This window comes from Electrophorus electricus, chromosome 17, assembly GCF_013358815.1.
Source record: "Electrophorus electricus isolate fEleEle1 chromosome 17, fEleEle1.pri, whole genome shotgun sequence".
Taxonomy (NCBI): domain Eukaryota; kingdom Metazoa; phylum Chordata; class Actinopteri; order Gymnotiformes; family Gymnotidae; genus Electrophorus; species Electrophorus electricus.
The window spans coordinates 11,613,413-11,632,233 of record NC_049551.1 but is presented as its reverse complement, the minus strand read 5'-3'; the positions used below and the strand labels follow the sequence as shown (position 1 = coordinate 11,632,233).

The window sequence follows — 18,821 nt, the reverse complement described above, 5'->3', positions numbered from 1 at the left end:
GTGTACAATGTTTGAAATTGTGTTTTTGATTTAAGCTTATCTGTCTGTCGAAACTTCACGTTTGTTTATACACACGAGACTAACCTGAAAGTGTGGTCACGTGGTTGGTTACGTATAGAAGAGAATTCGTCGTCCACTCACCTGCGGTGTCAAGACACGCCCATACCTGGAAGAGTCAGGAAACCTGAGAGTGTGTAAAAATTCGAATCGTTTAATCGCTTCGGCCACATTTCATACTTTACATAATATATAGATCAACTACAGGACTTATAAAAGACGTCAAGGTACGTTAGGTTTTTTATTACCTGGTTTTGCTTTTACGGGCACTTTTCCTGAATTTTCGGTAGGGCTTCGATTGACCATTGTTCTTGGTAACTATTGTGTAAAGCTTGTAGGCTGTACTTGTTTTATCTCGATGGTTAAATTTACTATAGGGAGAGGTTGTTGTTTACTTTTCGGCTATGTGACTAGGCTATAGGTTACTGGGTTTTCTAACGAAAGTAAATTGGTGTACCACCTAAAGCTGCACTGACAATGGTACAACTTGGGAAAGCTATGCGAAGAATGTTAGAAATACGACGTTGTAAGAGGAAGCACGGTCGTGTAAATATTCCTTTAACACTAACTTTAAAACGTATGAAACGTCCGTTAGTGCATAAATGCGTAAAAGGTTCTGGAACACGGATCCATAATCACTTTTAGTGCCCGAAAGTTGATAGCCAAACCACTCCGACATAACTGGAGCAGAGTATGAAGACACGTGAGCTATTGCACTGAACGAAGTAGTTTTGTCAGATTTAACTGATTAGTTAAATTGGCCTACATTCAAAGTAATTATTGAAAACTAACATGCACAATTTCCTATTTTCAAAAGTGTACAATTACCCACTGTGGGGAACTATGTTGTATGTTTTACAGTTTGACATTTGGAAACGTGTCAGTTATTACAGCGTTGTATTAAGCATGCTTTGGCATCTTTGGTCTTTTAGAAAATCGGGCTACTTTACTGATTATGTAACTTACAATTCATTCAATTTGATCTCTCAGTAATCTCTTCGTGTATCTCTCTGTCGCTCTAGAGTGTTTGGACATTCGGATTCTAAAGTGCTATTTCAGATCAAAAGTTGGTAAAACTTGATCACAGCCCTCGTCCAGCGATATATTAAACATATACACAGGATAAGATGTATAATAGTTTATGCAATTAAGGGCTCCATTAGATCTTCACATGGGGCCCTGCTCTTCTCAGGGGGTCATCAGGTAGGCACCTCCCTTCGTCAGTGTTTCGTGGAATTAAGCTCGCGACACTTCCAGAAGGCTGGAAAGTGAGGTCTGGCGTCCTAGCCTCACCCCTCCAAGCTCTTTAAACACTATGGCACGGACAGCTTGTAAAATTCATGATGACCTTCCCAACGACTTAGGCTGTAACCAGCCCCAGTGACACTGTTAAAGCCTTCTCAGTGCCAGCAGTTTCATATGGATTTGACCTATTATATCAGCTAATATTTAGTTCACTCCTAATGTTTAATTCGTCAAGCTGTTTGCATTGTTTTATTGGATTTTGCGATTTTTCAGTACTGCCTGGGAGCCGTGAAATAGAATAGCCTGTGATTTTTATGCTGAGTAAGTGTCTGACAGGAAATATTACATATGAGCACTGTGTACCATATGCTGTGATCCTGCATTAACGCTGCATGTGGTGGACGCCAATGCCGGCATTTCATGAAAGACCCTATGTACGTATCAGGATGGTAATGCACATCGCTGTTAACATATGCACTTACACTTGTGTGAAGCCAAAATAATAATACATATTCTAGTAATAAATTGTTCTTTCCCCACTTTGTCACACAGGAACTTGCATCTTGGATCGATTGCACAGTTCCATAAGTCACTTTTTTGGGCGCATGTTTGCAAAATGTTAGCCATTGGGTTCATCCATTTACTGCTTTTTAATATTTCCATCGATAAAAAAAACATTAAAGCAGCTAAGAACAGAGCATTTCACGGACCAGGTGCACATGCAAAAGGGGAGCCGTTCTTGTAAGAGAGTTTTTATCCATGCAGGCCATCACGCGACATACATTTTTCACGATGTTCTCAGTGTTCGCACTCGAATCACGCTACATACATGTTCCATGTCCCTTTATTAGAGCTACACTGGTGCATAATAGTAATAACTATTATATTACTAGCCTCCATGATGTACACTGCAGTTATTTCCCCGCCATCATGACTTCTGAAAAGGACACAATAAGTTGAAGCAGTCGTTACAAAACAAACCAATCAGGCATCCCCGCACGTGGATTCTGGAGCAGATAGCTTCCAACTTTGCAGCGGATCAGAGCGAACTCTAGACCACTGATTTCATTAGGACCTCTGTACCGTTCCGGGACTCGAACACCCCTTTCACATTTGACCAAACATACCGAACTCGCAGAGCAAGCGCTCCTGAAAAAACCCTTGTGTACCTGTGTAAGGGCATTTTTACACTTGAAGTTTTTTGTTTGTTTGTTTGTGGGTCCACTCCTCGGGCTCATTCCAGTTCAGGCTGAGAAAGACGCTGCTTAAGACCAGGCAACCTTTTCAGACAAGCGCTATATGTATCAATACACTGTTATGAATGCTTATTTGTTTAATTCTCACTCTGGGTCCCATCAGCTACAGTTAGAATTGACTATCTGTCAGTTTTGTATCAAAAAGGGAACTCCCCATTATGTGATAGTTCAAACACAGTACACCCTCAGTGCTGGGTTTCAAACATCTATGTGGGAAGTCAACGTTCAGCATGTTGGCGGCAGCAGCAAGTAAAGCCCATATTCCTTTGCATGAATGTATGTGCACTGAAATAGTTAACATCCATTATTTGGAATGAGCACTTTTCAGAAAGTTGCACTGGACAGATCAAGTACAATGCTGCTGACATTAATTTGCATATTAATTAGGTCTTTAAAAATGTTTTAAAAATGGAATGGCCTCTGTCTTTAGGATAAAACTCAGATGTAACTTCATAAAGGAGAGATATGGCGAGAAACAAGAAGTGTCTAAAGGTGTTGACCATATGTGGTTTGAGGTTCTCAGTCTGGAGGACACGGAGGCTGCATGATGGACACAAAATACTAGAGTTGCAACTATATTTCACTTGCAGTTAAAAACCCTTGATGTGACATGAATAAAGATTGCTTTACGTTATTGTGACCAAAGCTATTAATAGCTGCTGCCTCATGGGGAGGCTGTGACTGCACCAATCAATATCTGGAATGTCTGAGATTTCTCAGGATGTGCACAGCAAACACTAAAAATTCTTAATTTATTACAGGGCTTATTTGCATATTAGAGCTGTCTGTCCAGTGCAAAAGCTAGTATGGGGATAATTATTTAAGAAATGATATAATGTGCATATCTAGCACATGAGTAGTGTGCAATTGTTCGCTGCCACAGCCTAACCAAATAGCCAAATCTGTGAGACTGATGTCTGAAAGTTTTGTTCCAACCCAACACCACCTGCAGGCAAACTGGAAGAAGTCATGTGTTTCCTGCAACTCTGCCTTGGATTTCTAGCAGCAGCAGCAGACATCTGGGCTCCAGGAAGTAGTGTTTCCCGCCGCCTTAGTTGTTCCTGTGTTTTGGTTTTTGAGGAGATTGAAAATTTTCTTACCGCACTATGGTGCTAATATACTAATAGGCTATACAATCTCCAAGTTAAGTAGGCTCACACACAGATGTAAATGTATATGTAAGGTCTGTGGAAGAAAGATCAAACGTGCAACTTTTGATGCAATTATAGCTGCACTATTTTCAGTGTAAATCTTCCCCTGCATGAACAGGACACCTGTGGTGTTAGTCAGGTCATGTATATATTGACTCAGATTTAGACTGTAGTTGCTGACTTAGAAGTTTTCCTGTCTTTCCTCAGAATGAAATCAAATACAGACAAACATTGAATTAAACAATAGACAAAAGACAACAAACAAGCCTCGGGTACCAGAACAGCACAACATGACAAAAACGCAGTGACTAAATGTTAAAGATTTAAAAATGTCTAGTGTAGATCCTTTTGTAGCACAGGGTAAACTGTTCCATAGTCTTGGGGCTACAACAGAAAACCCCAGTCCCTTTGAAGTCTATCCAAGACCTTGGAATGACTGATTGATTAGAGGATTTTAATGCCCTGGAAGTGGAATTGTATCAGAGGAGGTCTGACAGGACTTGAAACCATGTAGGGCTTTAATAATATGGTCATAAAGTCAGTTCTGTATTTAACTTGGAACCATAGGTAACCACGTTTTGCAAGCACCCTCTTTTTTAACTACTTTGTTTGCTGAAGAGATATTCTCTCACCAGTCATATCACAACATCTCCAGAGCTTTGTTCAAAATCCAATGGCTTTGTTAACATAACAGGGTGTAAAAGAAGTGGCACTAGTGGCACTCAGTAGGTGTGTGTTGATTTGGGCCTGTCGCGTCCCTTCCGTTTACCCGTGTGTGTGTCTACCGTGGGGTCTTGCGCAACACAGGTCTGTAAAGATTCACTGTCACAATCATACCCCATGCAGGAGAACCACCACTACATAATATTCGAGCAGAGATCCAGAGAAATATGTAAGGGTGATGCTATCAGCATGCACAGTGTGGTGCCTGTGTTTATCATTCTCTCATTCCTGAAGAGAGTAAAATGTGCATGAGTAGAATGGGCTCTAGAGAGCGAACAAGCGTGCCAACCAGAGGAGACACTGATACCATTTTGCACAGGATAGCACTGGAAACAGGGGATTGTCACATGCAGGGTGCGCAGGCTGGTGCGTATTAGCGGATTGTGGTTAATGTGGTGTAATGTAGTGTGTGACGCACCTTTTTAGTCAGGAGAGGGATGAAGCACAACCGAGTGGGTGCAGTGCATGTGAGGGTGAGCAGGAAATCCAAAAATGAAATGTAAGTTCTTCACCATCGGGCAGGCAGGCATGGGGATCTCACCCCCAATGGACAGGGAGGTGCAGCCTGTGGGGCATAAGCTCTGGAGGGCCATCTGGGGGAGCGAGGAAGAGTAGGGCCAAGAAAGTGATCAAAAAAGTTAGATGAGCAAAGTGACATGTCCCTGTATCGCATGTTTACCATGCTTGCCTTGTGTGCCCCGTGTTTCTGTTTTTGTTATGGCATCTGTGAAAAAAGATGGAGCTGCATTGTACAATATTAGCGTTTTGTGCTAAGAAGGCTTGCATACTACTCTCTCTCTGTATGGTCTGTCCAGTGATAGTCTTTCAGAGCACTGGAGATAGATTTATAGTGATTATAGTTACTAGGTTATGGGCCCTACTCTTTTGGCTGTCCTTATAAAAACAACAATAAACAAAAGTCAGGTTCATGCTTGTTTTTTCCTGTTTTTGCTGCCCTTCGCCAGTGTATTTATTAAAACAGATTTATTTACCAAGCATGTGCCCGCCTGTTATGTAAGAAATTCAAAGGGAAAGGGTGTTTTCTTAGACTTCTTATGTCCCTGTTTTTGTGGCTTAAAAACTCTTTTCGAGGCGTATCACCCAGGAAAAGCTCGCTGTGTTTAACATTCTGACGTGAAGAGCACATTTCATTTTGGATGTTGCGTTTCTATACGTCTGGCTCCACTGCGCTGTCTGCTGGGGTCCACTGTACCCTTCCACCCTGTACTCGGATAATTTCACTTCTGGATCTTATCGGCTGTTTGGCCATTGTAGAGCCGGAAATTTTGGAACAGTCCACTTTGCTGAATACTGTAGTATGTGTAAACGTTTCGTCGTAAATGCAGTCATATATTAATCATATACCAAGTTATTTTATCCCGGGTTAGTCTGAACTAGCCGAAAGAATATATTAATACATAATTTAAAGGGAAAAATAATGAGAGTTCCCCCCGAATATTTCTTTGGTGCACTCGGGAATTAGGCTACAGTAGTCAAACAATAGCTGTTCAAAGTTTAGTTACTGGTAGTGTTATCAGGTATTTCGCTGGAACAAATTAGCCACGTGTTAATAAAGAGTTTAATAAATGTTACTTTGAAGTTTTTATATATTTTTGCAATCGTTATTGTTTACAATTATATATACCCGTACATCTGGTATTATGCCCGTGCTTGTGGACAGACTGGCCTTTCTGAATAAAAACGTAGAGGAATGCAGCTCTGTGAGTATTGTTGAAACGAATTAATCAGCAACGTGTGTAAAAGACCTTAAAATGTTGCGACATAACCGGGACGTGGGCTGCGAGGCTAGAGAAGCCAAGCCGTGTAGTGGGTGGGCTAGACCGCGCCGCTGCAAGTTTGCGGTAACACGTGCGACGATGACGGTTCGTCCACCTGCTGCTGGCTCAGACCAGCGCGGTAGATGCAACAAATGTAACCGAGAAATGCATTTTCCCAAGACTGGCGCCGTGAACACCTTAAAGGACAAGGACGCTAATTTTAGACCCGAAGTTACTTTGTGCATATCGATTTGTCACGTGGGTGTCTGACATGAAATAAAGAATACGAGTGGCGTGCTAGGTAAAGTTAATGCTGCTCTGCGTAAGGGAACAACCCCTGATCATTTATAGGAATTTTCCAATGTAGGAAATTTTCGAGGAAAAAAAGGAATCGTGGCGTTTGTTACATTTATATTGCATTTACGGCATTTAGCAGACGCTGTAAGAGACTTACAAAAATCACTGTTAGAGAATCGTCCCTAGCGCTGAAGTTAATCGCCGATAGAGGGCAGAATGTACTGCAGCTTTTGAATCGTTTGTCTTTTTCATTGTCAGGAGATAATGTGTCCTGCTGGCAATATAATGTTTTGTTTAGTTGTACAGTCCACAAAGCCTTTTCTGAATTGTCCTTGTATTGTGCACCTGCATTGTATATCCATTATTGCAGTTTCACTGTGGCTGACTGTTTATTTCAGTGTGTTAATGCATTTCAAAATTCTGCTTTCCACACCTTTTAATGGAAAATCCTTTCTGTAAAGCATATTACTGTCTCGCTATTTGTTTTCCTTAAGCTACCTTTACATGAAGGCCAGCTGGATCTGCATTCTTGCTAAATACCCAGGAGTCACGCCGCCTGCTCCATCTTCTGGGAGGTGTGTTGGTGTTTTTTTTAAAACTCTAGTTGATGATGACACCACACAAAAGGGAGCCAAATATCTTCCCAGCACAACTATTTAAGCTTCATGTTTTAAGGTTTTTCAGCTTGATTATTGCTCACAGAGATGTTGTTATGAACCATAAACATGCCCAGCAGAGGGATCTGAGTATCAATACTGGAGAGCCGTGTTATGCATGGTGACAGCACAGTGACCTCTTGTGATAATCCTTACTGCACTTACGAGGGTAATGGAGCAAGTCGAGATCAGACATGCTGCCCTCTGAGTCCTTTTTTAGGGGTAGTGGAGTTTTGATACAGAGATACTGTGGACAGGCCACTTGCTGGCTGGTGTGATAAAGTATTAAATGATAGATCAGTTATTGTTTGCATACATAACTGGCATAGAACCAACCTGCAACACCTGGCATTTGTATGTACTTAGACAGGCATAACTTGTAGGGTGTTGTCTGTAGGAGTTTTCAGTGTGACATGGATGGTCACACTTGGATGGTTTTGCAAAACACTGCATGATGTGTGACTTGTAAACAAGAATTGCTGGCAAACACTCCTTGCATCTCAATAATGGGAAATACAAAATTGTTAGTGTAGTAGTGTGTGCTGGATTGTCGGATAAGGTTTATTTAGGAAAATAATGTATTGCATTTCAGAAAGTGGGCCAAGAAGATAAAAAACAATACATAATCATTTTGTAAGTGTGCATGCGTGTGTGCTTGTTACTATGTAAGCAAGCTGAGGGAGAGCTTAACTTCTTGATGTATATACGCATGTGATTGTCTTTATACCCTCTGACTCAGCAGGTAATGCACAGTACCAGTTTTCCCTCATACCTCACTGCTTCTTTTCTCCACACGAACATTTATGGCTTCATGGTGAGGTTTAACGGCAGCTGTGAAATCTTGCGCAATCCATCACTTCCTCATAGTAAGTTTCCTTGTTCTTCAGAGCACAGTTATGGAGGAGCTGGTGTGGGAACAATACGCAGTGACTCTGCAGCGGGTGAGTCGGCATTTCTCCCCCACACCATTTGGTGCAGTGCAATATCGAAATCTCCAGTGCATCTAACCTGGTGTTCAGTTCCACTGTAATCATCTTAGCTGTCTCTCTGCCCATCACTGCATCTGCCTGTTGATCTAGCTATAGCACATTGCTTTATTAATAACTCACTGGCACTTTTACAAAACATATCCAAAGAAATGCAGAATCAAACGTGGCCCCCGCCCCCATCTAAAGCCCTCGTTCTAAACAGTCCTGACCCTTTAGCCTCACCCAATCAACAACCTGTTCATTCCATTACGGTCTCACCGTAGTGCATGCACACTAGCTCGCTCTCTCAGCCATCTGGATAGACAGGGCTAGTGCAATAGGTTGCATGCACAGCTATGCATGTTTATATATGGCTTATATGGTGTAAATCTGAATTACACCATATTTTCTCAATGTAGGACTCCAAAATGGGGTTTGGAATAGCTGTATCAGGTGGGAAAGACAATCCGAATGAAGAGACCGGAGAAACATCCATCATCGTCTCCGATGTGCTTCAGAGAGGGCCTGCAGATGGGCTACTGTTGTAAGAACTGCATCAGCATTCAGGAATGTTGCGATCTCTTTCATGTGGATTGCCGTCACTGCACATTCACACTGGTTCTGTTTCTTTTGGGCTCAGCGAGAACGACCGAGTGATCCAGGTCAACACCTGGCCCATGGAGAGTGTGCCTCACTCATTTGCTGTACAGACTCTTCGAAAGTGTGGCAAAGTCGCAAAAATAGTGAGTAGGACATTTTTTAAAAATGTGTTTTAAGTAAAATATTTCACAAAAAGAAAATCCATCGTGGTTTCCGATAAAATATTGTAAAAAATACTCCCATACATTTTTATTCTTGTGGCTTTATAAGACCCCTTTGAACCTGAAATTGGTTGGTGTTTCATGCCCCTTTGAAAACCCCCATTTGTTAGGTCATTCACCAAATAAAAAATATTATTCCAAACAAAATTATTCCAAACAAGGACAAAACATTTCAAGAAAAATCTTTATTCTTTTATTGTGTACTTAAATTTTCTTTTCATGAGTAAAATGTCTTTTTTACAAGATCACATTCTTGTACTGTACCTGGTTATGATTTATGTTATGATTGTGAAGCGGTATTAAAAGTAAAAAATGCTGGGAATTTAAAATGTGCTTTTGTGATGGTTTCTCCTTCTTGCCTGCCTTCTGCAGTTAGTAAAGAGACCACGGAGGATTCCCATCAGCCTAGCAAAGCATGCACCCTCCCCAGACGCCCGTGTCTTCAGTAACCCCGACTACGGTGACGACTATGACCAGGACCGTGGCAGCATGTACAGCGGGCGTATGGACTATGACACTAGCTCAGAGCGAGGCTATCCGGACTCAGAGTATAGCTATGAGCGTGGCCGCCCACGGACCCTGGAGCGGGGCATCAGCCCTGAGCGACAGCACAGGAGGGATGGCAGTCGGGGCCGACAACTGGAGCGGGAGCAGAGTCCCGAGTTTCAGTACCGGCGGGATGGTAGCCGGGGGCGACAGCTAGAGCGGGAGCAGAGCCCCGAACGTCAGCACCGGCGGGATGGTAGCCGTGGGCGACAACTAGAGCGGGAGCAGAGCCCCGACCGCCAGTACAGACGGGATGGTAGCCGTGGGCGACTGTTAGACCGGGAGCATAGCCCTAAGCCACGTCGCCGCAGCCCCGACCGCCGCTATCGTAGCGAATACACCCTGGACCGGGACTACAGCCCAGACCAGAGCTATCGCTCTAACCGAGATCTTAGCCCAGACCGCCGTTACCGTAGTGACTACACCCTGGACCGGACACACAGCCCTGAGCCTTCCCGTCGCATCCCAGAACCAAAGAGGTTTGATGAGATGGCAAAGAGGAGCGGCAGCCGAGACCGCCTGGAGCGCTCGCCCTCACCAGTGCCACCGCAGAGGACGGAGGCCCTGGAGAAACCGATCAGTGTCATGCTTCAGAAGAACAGACCCAACGAGGGTACGTGGGGGTCCCATCACACACATCATACACCCAGGCTGCTCTGTTTAGTTCAGAAATCAAAGCACTTTCACAGTGAAATGTCATGTTAAATCCACACTCTTCACCCTGCCTCCTCCCAGAATATGGCCTGCGTTTGGGCAGCCAACTCTTCATTAAAGAGATGACCAGCACAGGACTGGCGTCCAGAGATGGCAGCCTACAGGAAGGAGACATCATCCTTAAAGTTCGTATCAGAAACTGCACTGACATTCTGAGGGGAGCATGTCTTCATAGATGTCTGATTTCACCATGTTCAGTTAAAAGCGATGTCAGAGTATTCCAGATGGCTTCCTCTAGGATTTTTCTTTGCAAGAAAATAAGCTAGACATTCAGTCAGAAAAGAATGATGATGAAATCAACAGTAATTCTAGTAAACAGCATCGGAATAAGATTTTATAAATAGGACTCCCTCTCTCCCGCCGTCTCTCAGATCAATGGTACAGCCACGGAGAACCTGTCCTTGAGTGATGCCGGGAAATTGATTGAGAAGTCTCGTGGGAAACTGCAGCTGGTGGTGCAGAGAGATCACCGCAAGGTTCTAATTCGCATGCCACCAATGGCTGACAGTGATTCTGAGCTGGATGGTATGTCAAGCCAATCAAAAATTACTTGGGTGCTAGTTAAGAAGTATAGCCTTCTAAGTCTTCCTGATGACCCCTCCCACCATGTCTTATGGATAAGCATGAAGTCATAGTCTGCTGAAATGTATTTACATTAAAAAAGGGTATAAAGTTTCATTCATTTTAATACCTCATTGACTGAATTTCCATAACATTCTGTATGATTAATAATAATACTGCTGTCTTTTTGCTGACTCCAGAGAGCAGAAGAAGAGATTATACTGTGGCTTTGGCAAAACTGTGTAAACTTCTCATAAGCTAAATAGTATGTTTCATGCAGGGTTCTTTTAGTATATTTCTGCAAAATGGTCTGTTCTTTTCCTGCTGTACTTGCACATAGTGGCAGATGGAAAAACCAGGTTTGAAGGGGACCAGTCACACAGTGAAGTATCCTTGTAAACTGTCGACTTTTTTAAAAAAAAGTCATTTTAATCATATTAAAAAAGCATTACTACATGAGGCAGTAATTGTATCTCAACTCCCACAAGTAACTACACTTTATTAAAATCATTTACTTTGAGGCAGTCAGTATGCCAATCTGTGCTGCTAAATAGTGTCTTCAAAGCTTGCCTTCGTCACATACCGCTGAAAGACTTTCTAAAAGCCAGTCGTCATCACATACCACTGAAAGACTTTAAAAGATGTTATGTTTAGCTGCTGTCCATAGTTTGTACTTTGGAAATATATACTATTAATTTGTGTCTACAAAATGGTTTGTGCTTGAAGACATCCAAAAGGAGTTCAAGTTGAAACTTTTTTTCTTTGATGCTTTCATGTAGCATGGCACCCCACCCCTGCTGTGGCTTGTACTGACATTTTGGCTTGGTGTATTTACCGCAGATATTTCTGAGATCGAGTCCTACCGGTCATATTCTCCTCAGGATGACCGGCGAGGTCACCACTCGGACCCTTCACCCCACTCCTCCAATGAGAGGCTTCGTGAAAAGTCCAGGTGACCTTCCAGACTGGACTCTTCAGAGCCTAAAGCAAGAATACTAATTAGACAGGGATTTGCTGTGAAGTGTAGTGCCACCTTTCAGTATATAATTAATTGTAGTGTGATCAGTTGCTAAGCGTGAAGTTATACCTTCATTACATGAAAACACTTATTGAAAGTGTCTGACAGGAGCAGAATCATATTTACAGGGGCACCTTGAATAAGTTCCTTACAGACGGTCAGAGGTCAAAAGGGTCATTGTGTGTGACCTGTTAGTCATGATCAGTGACAGAGTGATGAGAGGAAATTGCTGCCAGGAAATCTTACAACCCTTTAAAAGATAGGAAAGCACTGCTAATGTGTAAACTTCTATGTCATTTCTGCTTTAGAGAACATAAAATATAATGTGACTTTGCTTTTGACAGTCCATTCATAATTATGAAACAAAACAGTGCCTGTTATTGGTAATGGGGGAAAGAAGTTGTTAGACGTGAATTCTTGGATGGCTTTATTGCAGGGATGACCCTCCAAACAGACTGGCTAAGAAAGGTGCCATACCAACACCATTTCTAGCATCTGCAGATGATCTACCTCCTCCACCACCAATGGAGGAGGACGAACCTCTCCCTGAGGAAGCTCCAGGTAAGAACACCGCCGTTGGACTCAGCATTTGGAGATTGACAGTTCTGAAATAAATATAAAAAAAAACTAGTCTGAGAGACCAAGAGGAGTCTCAGAAGTCTTGGCTTGATATAAAGGCTGAATGGATTGCAAATTGGAGATGTTAATTGCTCTTTGCTAACAGCTCCAGTGGTCAGTGCTGCCCCTAAAATCAGTGTTCCACCAAAACCCAGAGTGCCTCCAAAAACTCCCCTGCGACCAAGCCCAGAGGACCTGGAAGTCTACGGGTCTGTAGGAGTTCCTTTTGTCACTGTATACATTTAGGATTAGTATAGCACACACACCCTTTTTCCCTTTAAGGTTAAGGGTTCACTTTTAGGTTTTAATTAATTAGCCTTTTAATTTGTTGTTCACTGAAGTGCAGGCAGGCTATTGGACTCAAATTACACTTCCGTGTTGTTGGGAGCTCGCAAATTATGAACCCCATCAGTGCCAGAGTCATCCAAGACCACAGGTCTAAGAAACCAAACTGGTGAAGTCTGTAAGTGCGAAAGATGGCTTTGTTTCCATGCGATGCTAGATGGACAAGCTCTCCTCCCTGCATGTGCAAATGACCTGTGACACCCTGTAAGCTGTAGAGCATGAGGGGAAATTATATCTCTGAGGAAATATGTTAGCCATCACCCTTCAAGTTTGGTAGCTTTTAGGTGGTGAAAGAGACCCAAGTAGTGGGTTGAAACTGGCGATGACTAAACAGATTTCTCTCGATTTAATAAAAAAAATTAATAACAGATTATAATAGTTTCTGAAGGTAGATGATATTTTGATAAGGCTTCCTATCTGCACTGTTCTTCAGTTGAAGCTCGAGCCAAAGCTTGTGTTTACTTGTGGCACATGTCTGCAGGCCTGGCACAGTGATGGTGCACTTCCAGAAGGGTGACAGTGTGGGCCTTCAGCTGGCAGGGGGCAATGATGTGGGCATTTTCATAGCGAGCGTTCAGGAGGACAGCCCTGCTGAGGTTGAGGGCCTGCGCACAGGGGACCAGATTATGAAGGTACACGAAACCCCTCCAGCAGCCATTGAACATGTGTAGAGAGGTGCCGGTGTTCTTTATATGGTGTGTGGGAGTTTGGTTTTGTTAAGGGGTGTCGCAGCAATGTCAACATACAGAGATTCTATAAAGTATGATGCCTGTTTAAACTGAAAAAATCAATAGAATATAATAGAATTCAATCAAATATCTTACTGATTTCTCCCTGCAGGTGAATAACATGGACTTTAGATGTATGGTGAGAGAAGATGCAGTGCTGTACTTGTTGGAGATTCCTAGAGGAGAAAATGTCACTATCCTGGCACAGAGCAAACCTGATGGTATACCTGCCCTCTTTCTCCAGAACTTCTCAGAGTTCTAGCAGACTGTTTCTTTATTACCTAGAGACAAATGTAGAAAACTGCATGAGTTTTACCATACAGTACCTTCTGAAGTCACTATAACAGTACAGTGCATATTTATTAATGCAAGTTTCAAAGCTTGGGGATTTACCTTTAAATAAAATGATCTCGTTGTTTGCTCGATTGTGGCAGTGTATAAGGAGGTTCTGGAGTCTGGACGAGGAGACAACTTCTTCATTAGAACCCACTTTGAGCATGAGCGAGAATCTCCACAGGGCCTGACCTTCTCCAGGGGAGAAGTCTTCAAAGTAGTGGACACTCTGTATGACGGCAAACTGGGCAACTGGCTAGCCATCCGCACCGACAAAGACAACCAGCTACTCGATAAAGGTGTCATCCCCAGCAAGAGCAGGTCAGGAGGAGTGTGTGCACAAGTGTGAGCGTGAGTGTGCATAAAATTCTGACATCCCCATGCAGCTACTGTATAACTGGCTTGCTGCTCCAGAATCCACTTTACTGCTCACGTAAGCCTCTGGTCTGCCAGTTGCCATGGTGCTGTGCTTTACTAGGGCACTTTCTGCATCACCAACAGGGCTGATCAGATAGCCAACGCGCAGAACACACAGAAGGGAGCAGCCAATGACAGAGGAGATTTCTGGAGGCTGAGGGGTCAAAGGGCAGGCAAGAAGAAGGACCTCCGGAAGAGCAGAGAGGACCTCACAGCCACGCCCATCACCACACGCTTCCCTGCCTATGAGAGAGTGGTGCTGCGAGAAGGTACTGCTGAAGCGAGCCGGTTACATTATGTTTTAGCAAAACTTTTGTTTCATGAACCAAGTGCGGTGTTTTTGTAACGCTTCCTATGTTTCTTGTGCTCACTAGCTGGGTTCAGGAGACCTGTGGTTCTTTTTGGTCCGATTGCTGACGCAGCTAACGAGAAATTAGCAAATGATCTGCCAGAGGAGTTTGTCATTGCAAGTGAGTGCGAAGATGTGATATTTGGTGAAGGGAATTGGTATGGGTTCAGAGGTCTTTTATGGCTGCAGGTGTGAAATACTGATTTTTTTTATTTATTTATTTATTTATTTATTTATTTTGGTTCACAGAGACAGAGCCCAAAGATGCAGGTGCAGAGAAGTCCTCAGGAGTGGTGAAACTAAACACTATCCGGCAGATCATTGAACAAGTAAGCTCTGCCCACCCATCAAACCCCATCTTCTTTTGAATGGTCTTGTTTCTCTAAATTTAGATTTCATCCCCACCCCTTTTCTTTCTTTCGCTCACTCGCTCTCCCAGGATAAGCATGCTTTGGTCGACATCACCCCCAAAGCCGTGGACACATTAAATTATACCCAGTGGTACCCCATCGTGGTATTCCTGAATCCAGACAGCAGGCAAGGCGTGAAGACCATGAGAAATCGTCTGATGCCCGGCTCCAACCGCAGCTCTCGCAAGCTCTACGAGCAGGCCGTGAAGCTGAGGAAGACCTGCTCCCACCTCTTCACTGGTCAGTACAGCCAAAGCACGTCCCATAAGCTCCATCTGGAAGTTTACGTGGAACTTTTTTACTTCATTAATGACACAATTTGTGCATTATAAGGAACATTGTTTAAACAACGTTTAGTGCTCTATCGAAGCCACTTCAAAAAAAATTTGCAGTGTGATGAACAGATGAAGAGCTTTGCATAGACAGCTTGAAGGCACTGAAAGTTAAATATGTCTAGCGTAAATGCTGATTGAGACGGTTGCCTAGCCAGGGACTCTGATGGGCCTTTTTTTTTCCTCTAATAATCTGCACTGCAGACACCGTGGACCTGAACGCAAGCCATGACGCCTGGTACGGGAGCCTGAAGGACACCATTCACGCACAGCAGAGCCGAGCTGTGTGGGTCTGCGAGAGCAAAGTAAGGGTCAACGAGTGCTCACCGCAGCAAAGTTCGCATCTATGTCATTAGGACTCGTAATGCTAACATAAGTGCTGACAAACCACTGTTCAGATGGAAGGCTCCGAGGAGGACCTGGACCAGCAGGACGACCGTATGTCCTACCTGTCGGCCATGGGCGCCGACTACCTGAGCATGGACAGCCGCCTGACCAGTGATGACGAGGGAGGGGCTTACACAGACAATGAGCTAGACGAGGCCGTGGATGAGCCACGGGTGTCGGGCACCAGCCGCTCATCTGAGCCGGTGCTCCCTGATGAGGTGAGCCTGAACAGGAACAGTGATCAGCAAATGCTCTTGTGACTTGAAAAGAGTGTTGTCTCCATGGATGAAGTCATTGGTATATTAGGTCAGTCTAAGGATTCCCTTTAAGCAAGAAACTTGTCAGAAAGAATACAGACAAGGGACATATATACACATTGTTTTTGTTCATTAATATATGTAAACATGATCTTAGAATTAGAGATTTATTGATTGGCTTGAAATGGCTAGGGATTAAGTGCTTCTTGAAGAGGTGAAGACAGCAAGGAACGTTTCTGTACAGACAGGTACTATAATTTCATTCTATCATCTGGGTGCTGGTACAGAAAAGAGACTCCAAGCGGGTCTTCCCGGGGGGGGGGGCGATGGTTCCAGGTGAGGTGTACGTGAGGCACGAGGGGCGTGAGCTCCGGTGTATGCTGAGACGAGTGTGTTCAGGGATGAGGGGGCACGCCTGTCTTTGACTTTGTAAGCAAGCATTGGGGGATAGTCCAGTCTTGCGATTATGAGAGACTGGACAAGCACCTGAGTGTCCTACCTGAAACAAGATGGCCAAATCCCACTGTTGCATAAGAGGATCCTGCATGTCCTGCTCATGTTAGTAAGATGGGCAAAGGAACTACTGCAAAATCGTACTGTTTAACTAGGACTGTATTAGATATTACTTAATGAGGGAACCTGATGGAAGAAGTCTCTGGACGATGGTAGTAATGCAAAGCATCTATTTACTGGATTGTGTAGGTATGTATATAGCATGCATACATGCCACTCATAATGATATGTAATCATTATGATCCTTATTTCTCACTGTTACCAAGTCCTGACACTCCCCTCTAAAGGACACTTGTAGAACTGCGGTCAAATATGTGCACACTTACAAACACAGACTGTTAATACATTTGCAAGTCCAAATGTTTCCAATCTTATAAATAAAATCTAGCTTGCTGTTCCTCAAAGAAAAGAATTTTCCTATGATTAGGCACAAAAAGGCAAGACACTGTTCATTTTTTTTTTTTTAAGTGTAAAGCAACTTTTAAAAGGCAGTCTGATGTGTATGCGCGTGTGTGTGCACGTGTATGCGTGCACACAATGGTGAGAACAGCCCCCTGACCCTGCTCCATCCTGTCCTCTCCTTGCAGAAGCCTGCCCCTGTGCCCCGTATGAAGCGGTCTGGAAGCAGGGAGGTACTGCGGGACCCCAGCCCACCTCCCTCCTTCGTTCCAGAACCCCCCAAGGTAAGGTCTTCGTCCTTAAAGACTCCCTCCCACTCCCGTTTCCATTGGTCTGTTAGATCACTGCACCTGTTCCTAAAGAGGCGGCTTCATATCCTTCCTGATTTCATGCTTCTTTGTGTGCCTTACATGTCGTTTAGTCTTTATAGACAGGAAGGCACCTGCCTCTCTCCACCTCTCTCCCATTTCTCCATGTTTTTATTCCAGGCCAAGTCGCAGCCTCGAGGCAGTGACACAAGGAGCTTCAACTCTCCCTCCAGCAGCGTGGTGAGCAGTGAGGTTTCCGCCAGCTTAAGGCCCCCTCCGCCCCCCGTAGCCCAGAAGCCCAGCTTCCTTGGGAGGGCCGGCCCGGCTTTGGAGCCTGCCTCAGATGTGGATGACCCAGCCAAACGCTCCTTCCTGGGCAAGGTGAAGGCCTTTGAACAGATGGACCACCTGGCCCGAACACAGAGGATGCTGGAGCTCCAGGAGGCTGAATACGCACGGGTTAGTCACACATGCGCACACACACTCTCGCACCTTTTCGTATGCTTCCTGTCCCCTCTCAGTGGAGTATAATCAATCGCAAGCACATTTACTTGATGAGTTCATGATTGAAATCATTTTTTGGGTCACTTGGTAGGGGGAATGTCTCTTGTGAATCTAAACAATTATTAAACAACCTTCTTTTTTTTTTTTTATCTCCAGCTGGAAATCTCTCAGAAACACCCAGACATTTATGCCGTCCCCGTCAAACCAAAGCCCAATCAGAACAGACCGCAGGCTGTTGGGTGAGGCCAAAGTCTGTGTATGAAATATAGTTCAGTTTTCTTGTACTATATTTACACATGAATGGATCACTATCATTTGTTCATTGTTGTTACTGTGCTCATATTATAACCCCTCCTATATTTTGAAGCTCGAGCGCAGAATCACATGCCAAGCTATCCTTCTCAGAGGGTCATTCCTCTTACGCTGCTGCGGCTAACGAGGAGGAGGACCAGGACCACCGCCAGCTCGCTGACCTGTCTCGCCGAGGCTACTACAACCCCCAGAAATACAATGACACCGAGCTATAGGACTCCACACCCAGGAACTGGGGTCCTTTTTGTCTCCGCCCACGTGTGTCATAAACGTGGATGTCAAAAGGCCCCATGTCCCCTTATATTGAATCTTGGCATGGGAAAAATACCTTACACAAATGAAACAGCAAGTCAGATAACATCCTGAAAAGAGTTCCAATATTCAAATTAAGCACAGGAGAGTTACGGTTTGGGCTACTTTGAAGATCATGTTTTTCATTCTATATTTATCGTTTTTTATATGATACTTAGAAAAGATGGATATGTTCAAGTAGTATACTGCCTCTATTTACCTTGTGTCTTCTGAAAATTAATACATTTATCTGTAGTATCCAAATTTGTTTTCCCACTAATGAAAATCTATAGTTGTTATAAGGTTCTAATCCACACTGAGAAGTGGACAACTGTGCACCTGTGTGAACAGTAAGAATGCGTAACCTGCCATAAACACAACATATCGTTCAGTTGCCTTAAATATTATTCTTCCTCATCTTATACATTTGAAAGTGGTTTTGTTATTCATTTAACATGCATGTGAATTTTTTTAGATCACTTTGCATTTTGGTTTGATTCAAAATATCAGGTCCATAATATTTCTGT

The 18,821-nt window shown here is 43.7% G+C and overlaps 1 protein-coding gene across 3 annotated transcripts; it reads left to right on the top strand.

The window, feature by feature from the left end:
- Positions 1-157: 157 nt before the first annotated feature.
- Positions 158-18,806, top strand: tjp2a (tight junction protein 2a (zona occludens 2)). Of its 3 annotated transcripts, XM_035535251.1 has the most exons (24): positions 5,972-6,153; positions 7,002-7,082; positions 8,051-8,104; positions 8,551-8,675; positions 8,772-8,874; positions 9,325-10,111; positions 10,234-10,337; positions 10,584-10,737; positions 11,614-11,725; positions 12,228-12,352; positions 12,516-12,618; positions 13,236-13,386; positions 13,595-13,703; positions 13,917-14,136; positions 14,317-14,501; positions 14,607-14,702; positions 14,831-14,910; positions 15,021-15,231; positions 15,528-15,628; positions 15,722-15,928; positions 17,068-17,163; positions 17,368-17,646; positions 17,848-17,930; positions 18,059-18,806. In XM_035535251.1, exons 3-24 carry the CDS (start codon positions 8,060-8,062, stop codon positions 18,216-18,218), a joined length of 3,636 nt encoding a protein of 1,211 aa, XP_035391144.1. In that variant the 5' UTR covers positions 5,972-6,153; positions 7,002-7,082; positions 8,051-8,059; the 3' UTR covers positions 18,219-18,806. The 3 variants fall into 3 exon arrangements, with proteins under 3 accessions (XP_035391145.1, XP_035391144.1, XP_026862978.2); XM_035535252.1 differs by lacking the exons at positions 5,972-6,153; positions 7,002-7,082 and adding an exon at positions 158-284; XM_027007177.2 differs by lacking the exon at positions 7,002-7,082.
- Positions 18,807-18,821: the final 15 nt, after the last annotated feature.

Bases quoted from the DNA above. Each gene is read 5' to 3' on its own strand.
- tjp2a (XM_027007177.2), top strand. From the start codon at position 6,094: ATGCCCGTGCTTGTGGACAGACTGGCCTTTCTGAATAAAAACGTAGAG. The intron at 14,703-14,830 runs GTGAGTGCGAAG...TTTGGTTCACAG, and splicing joins AGAGGAGTTTGTCATTGCAA to AGACAGAGCCCAAAGATGCA. The intron at 15,929-17,067 runs GTGAGCCTGAAC...CTCTCCTTGCAG, and splicing joins AGCCGGTGCTCCCTGATGAG to AAGCCTGCCCCTGTGCCCCG.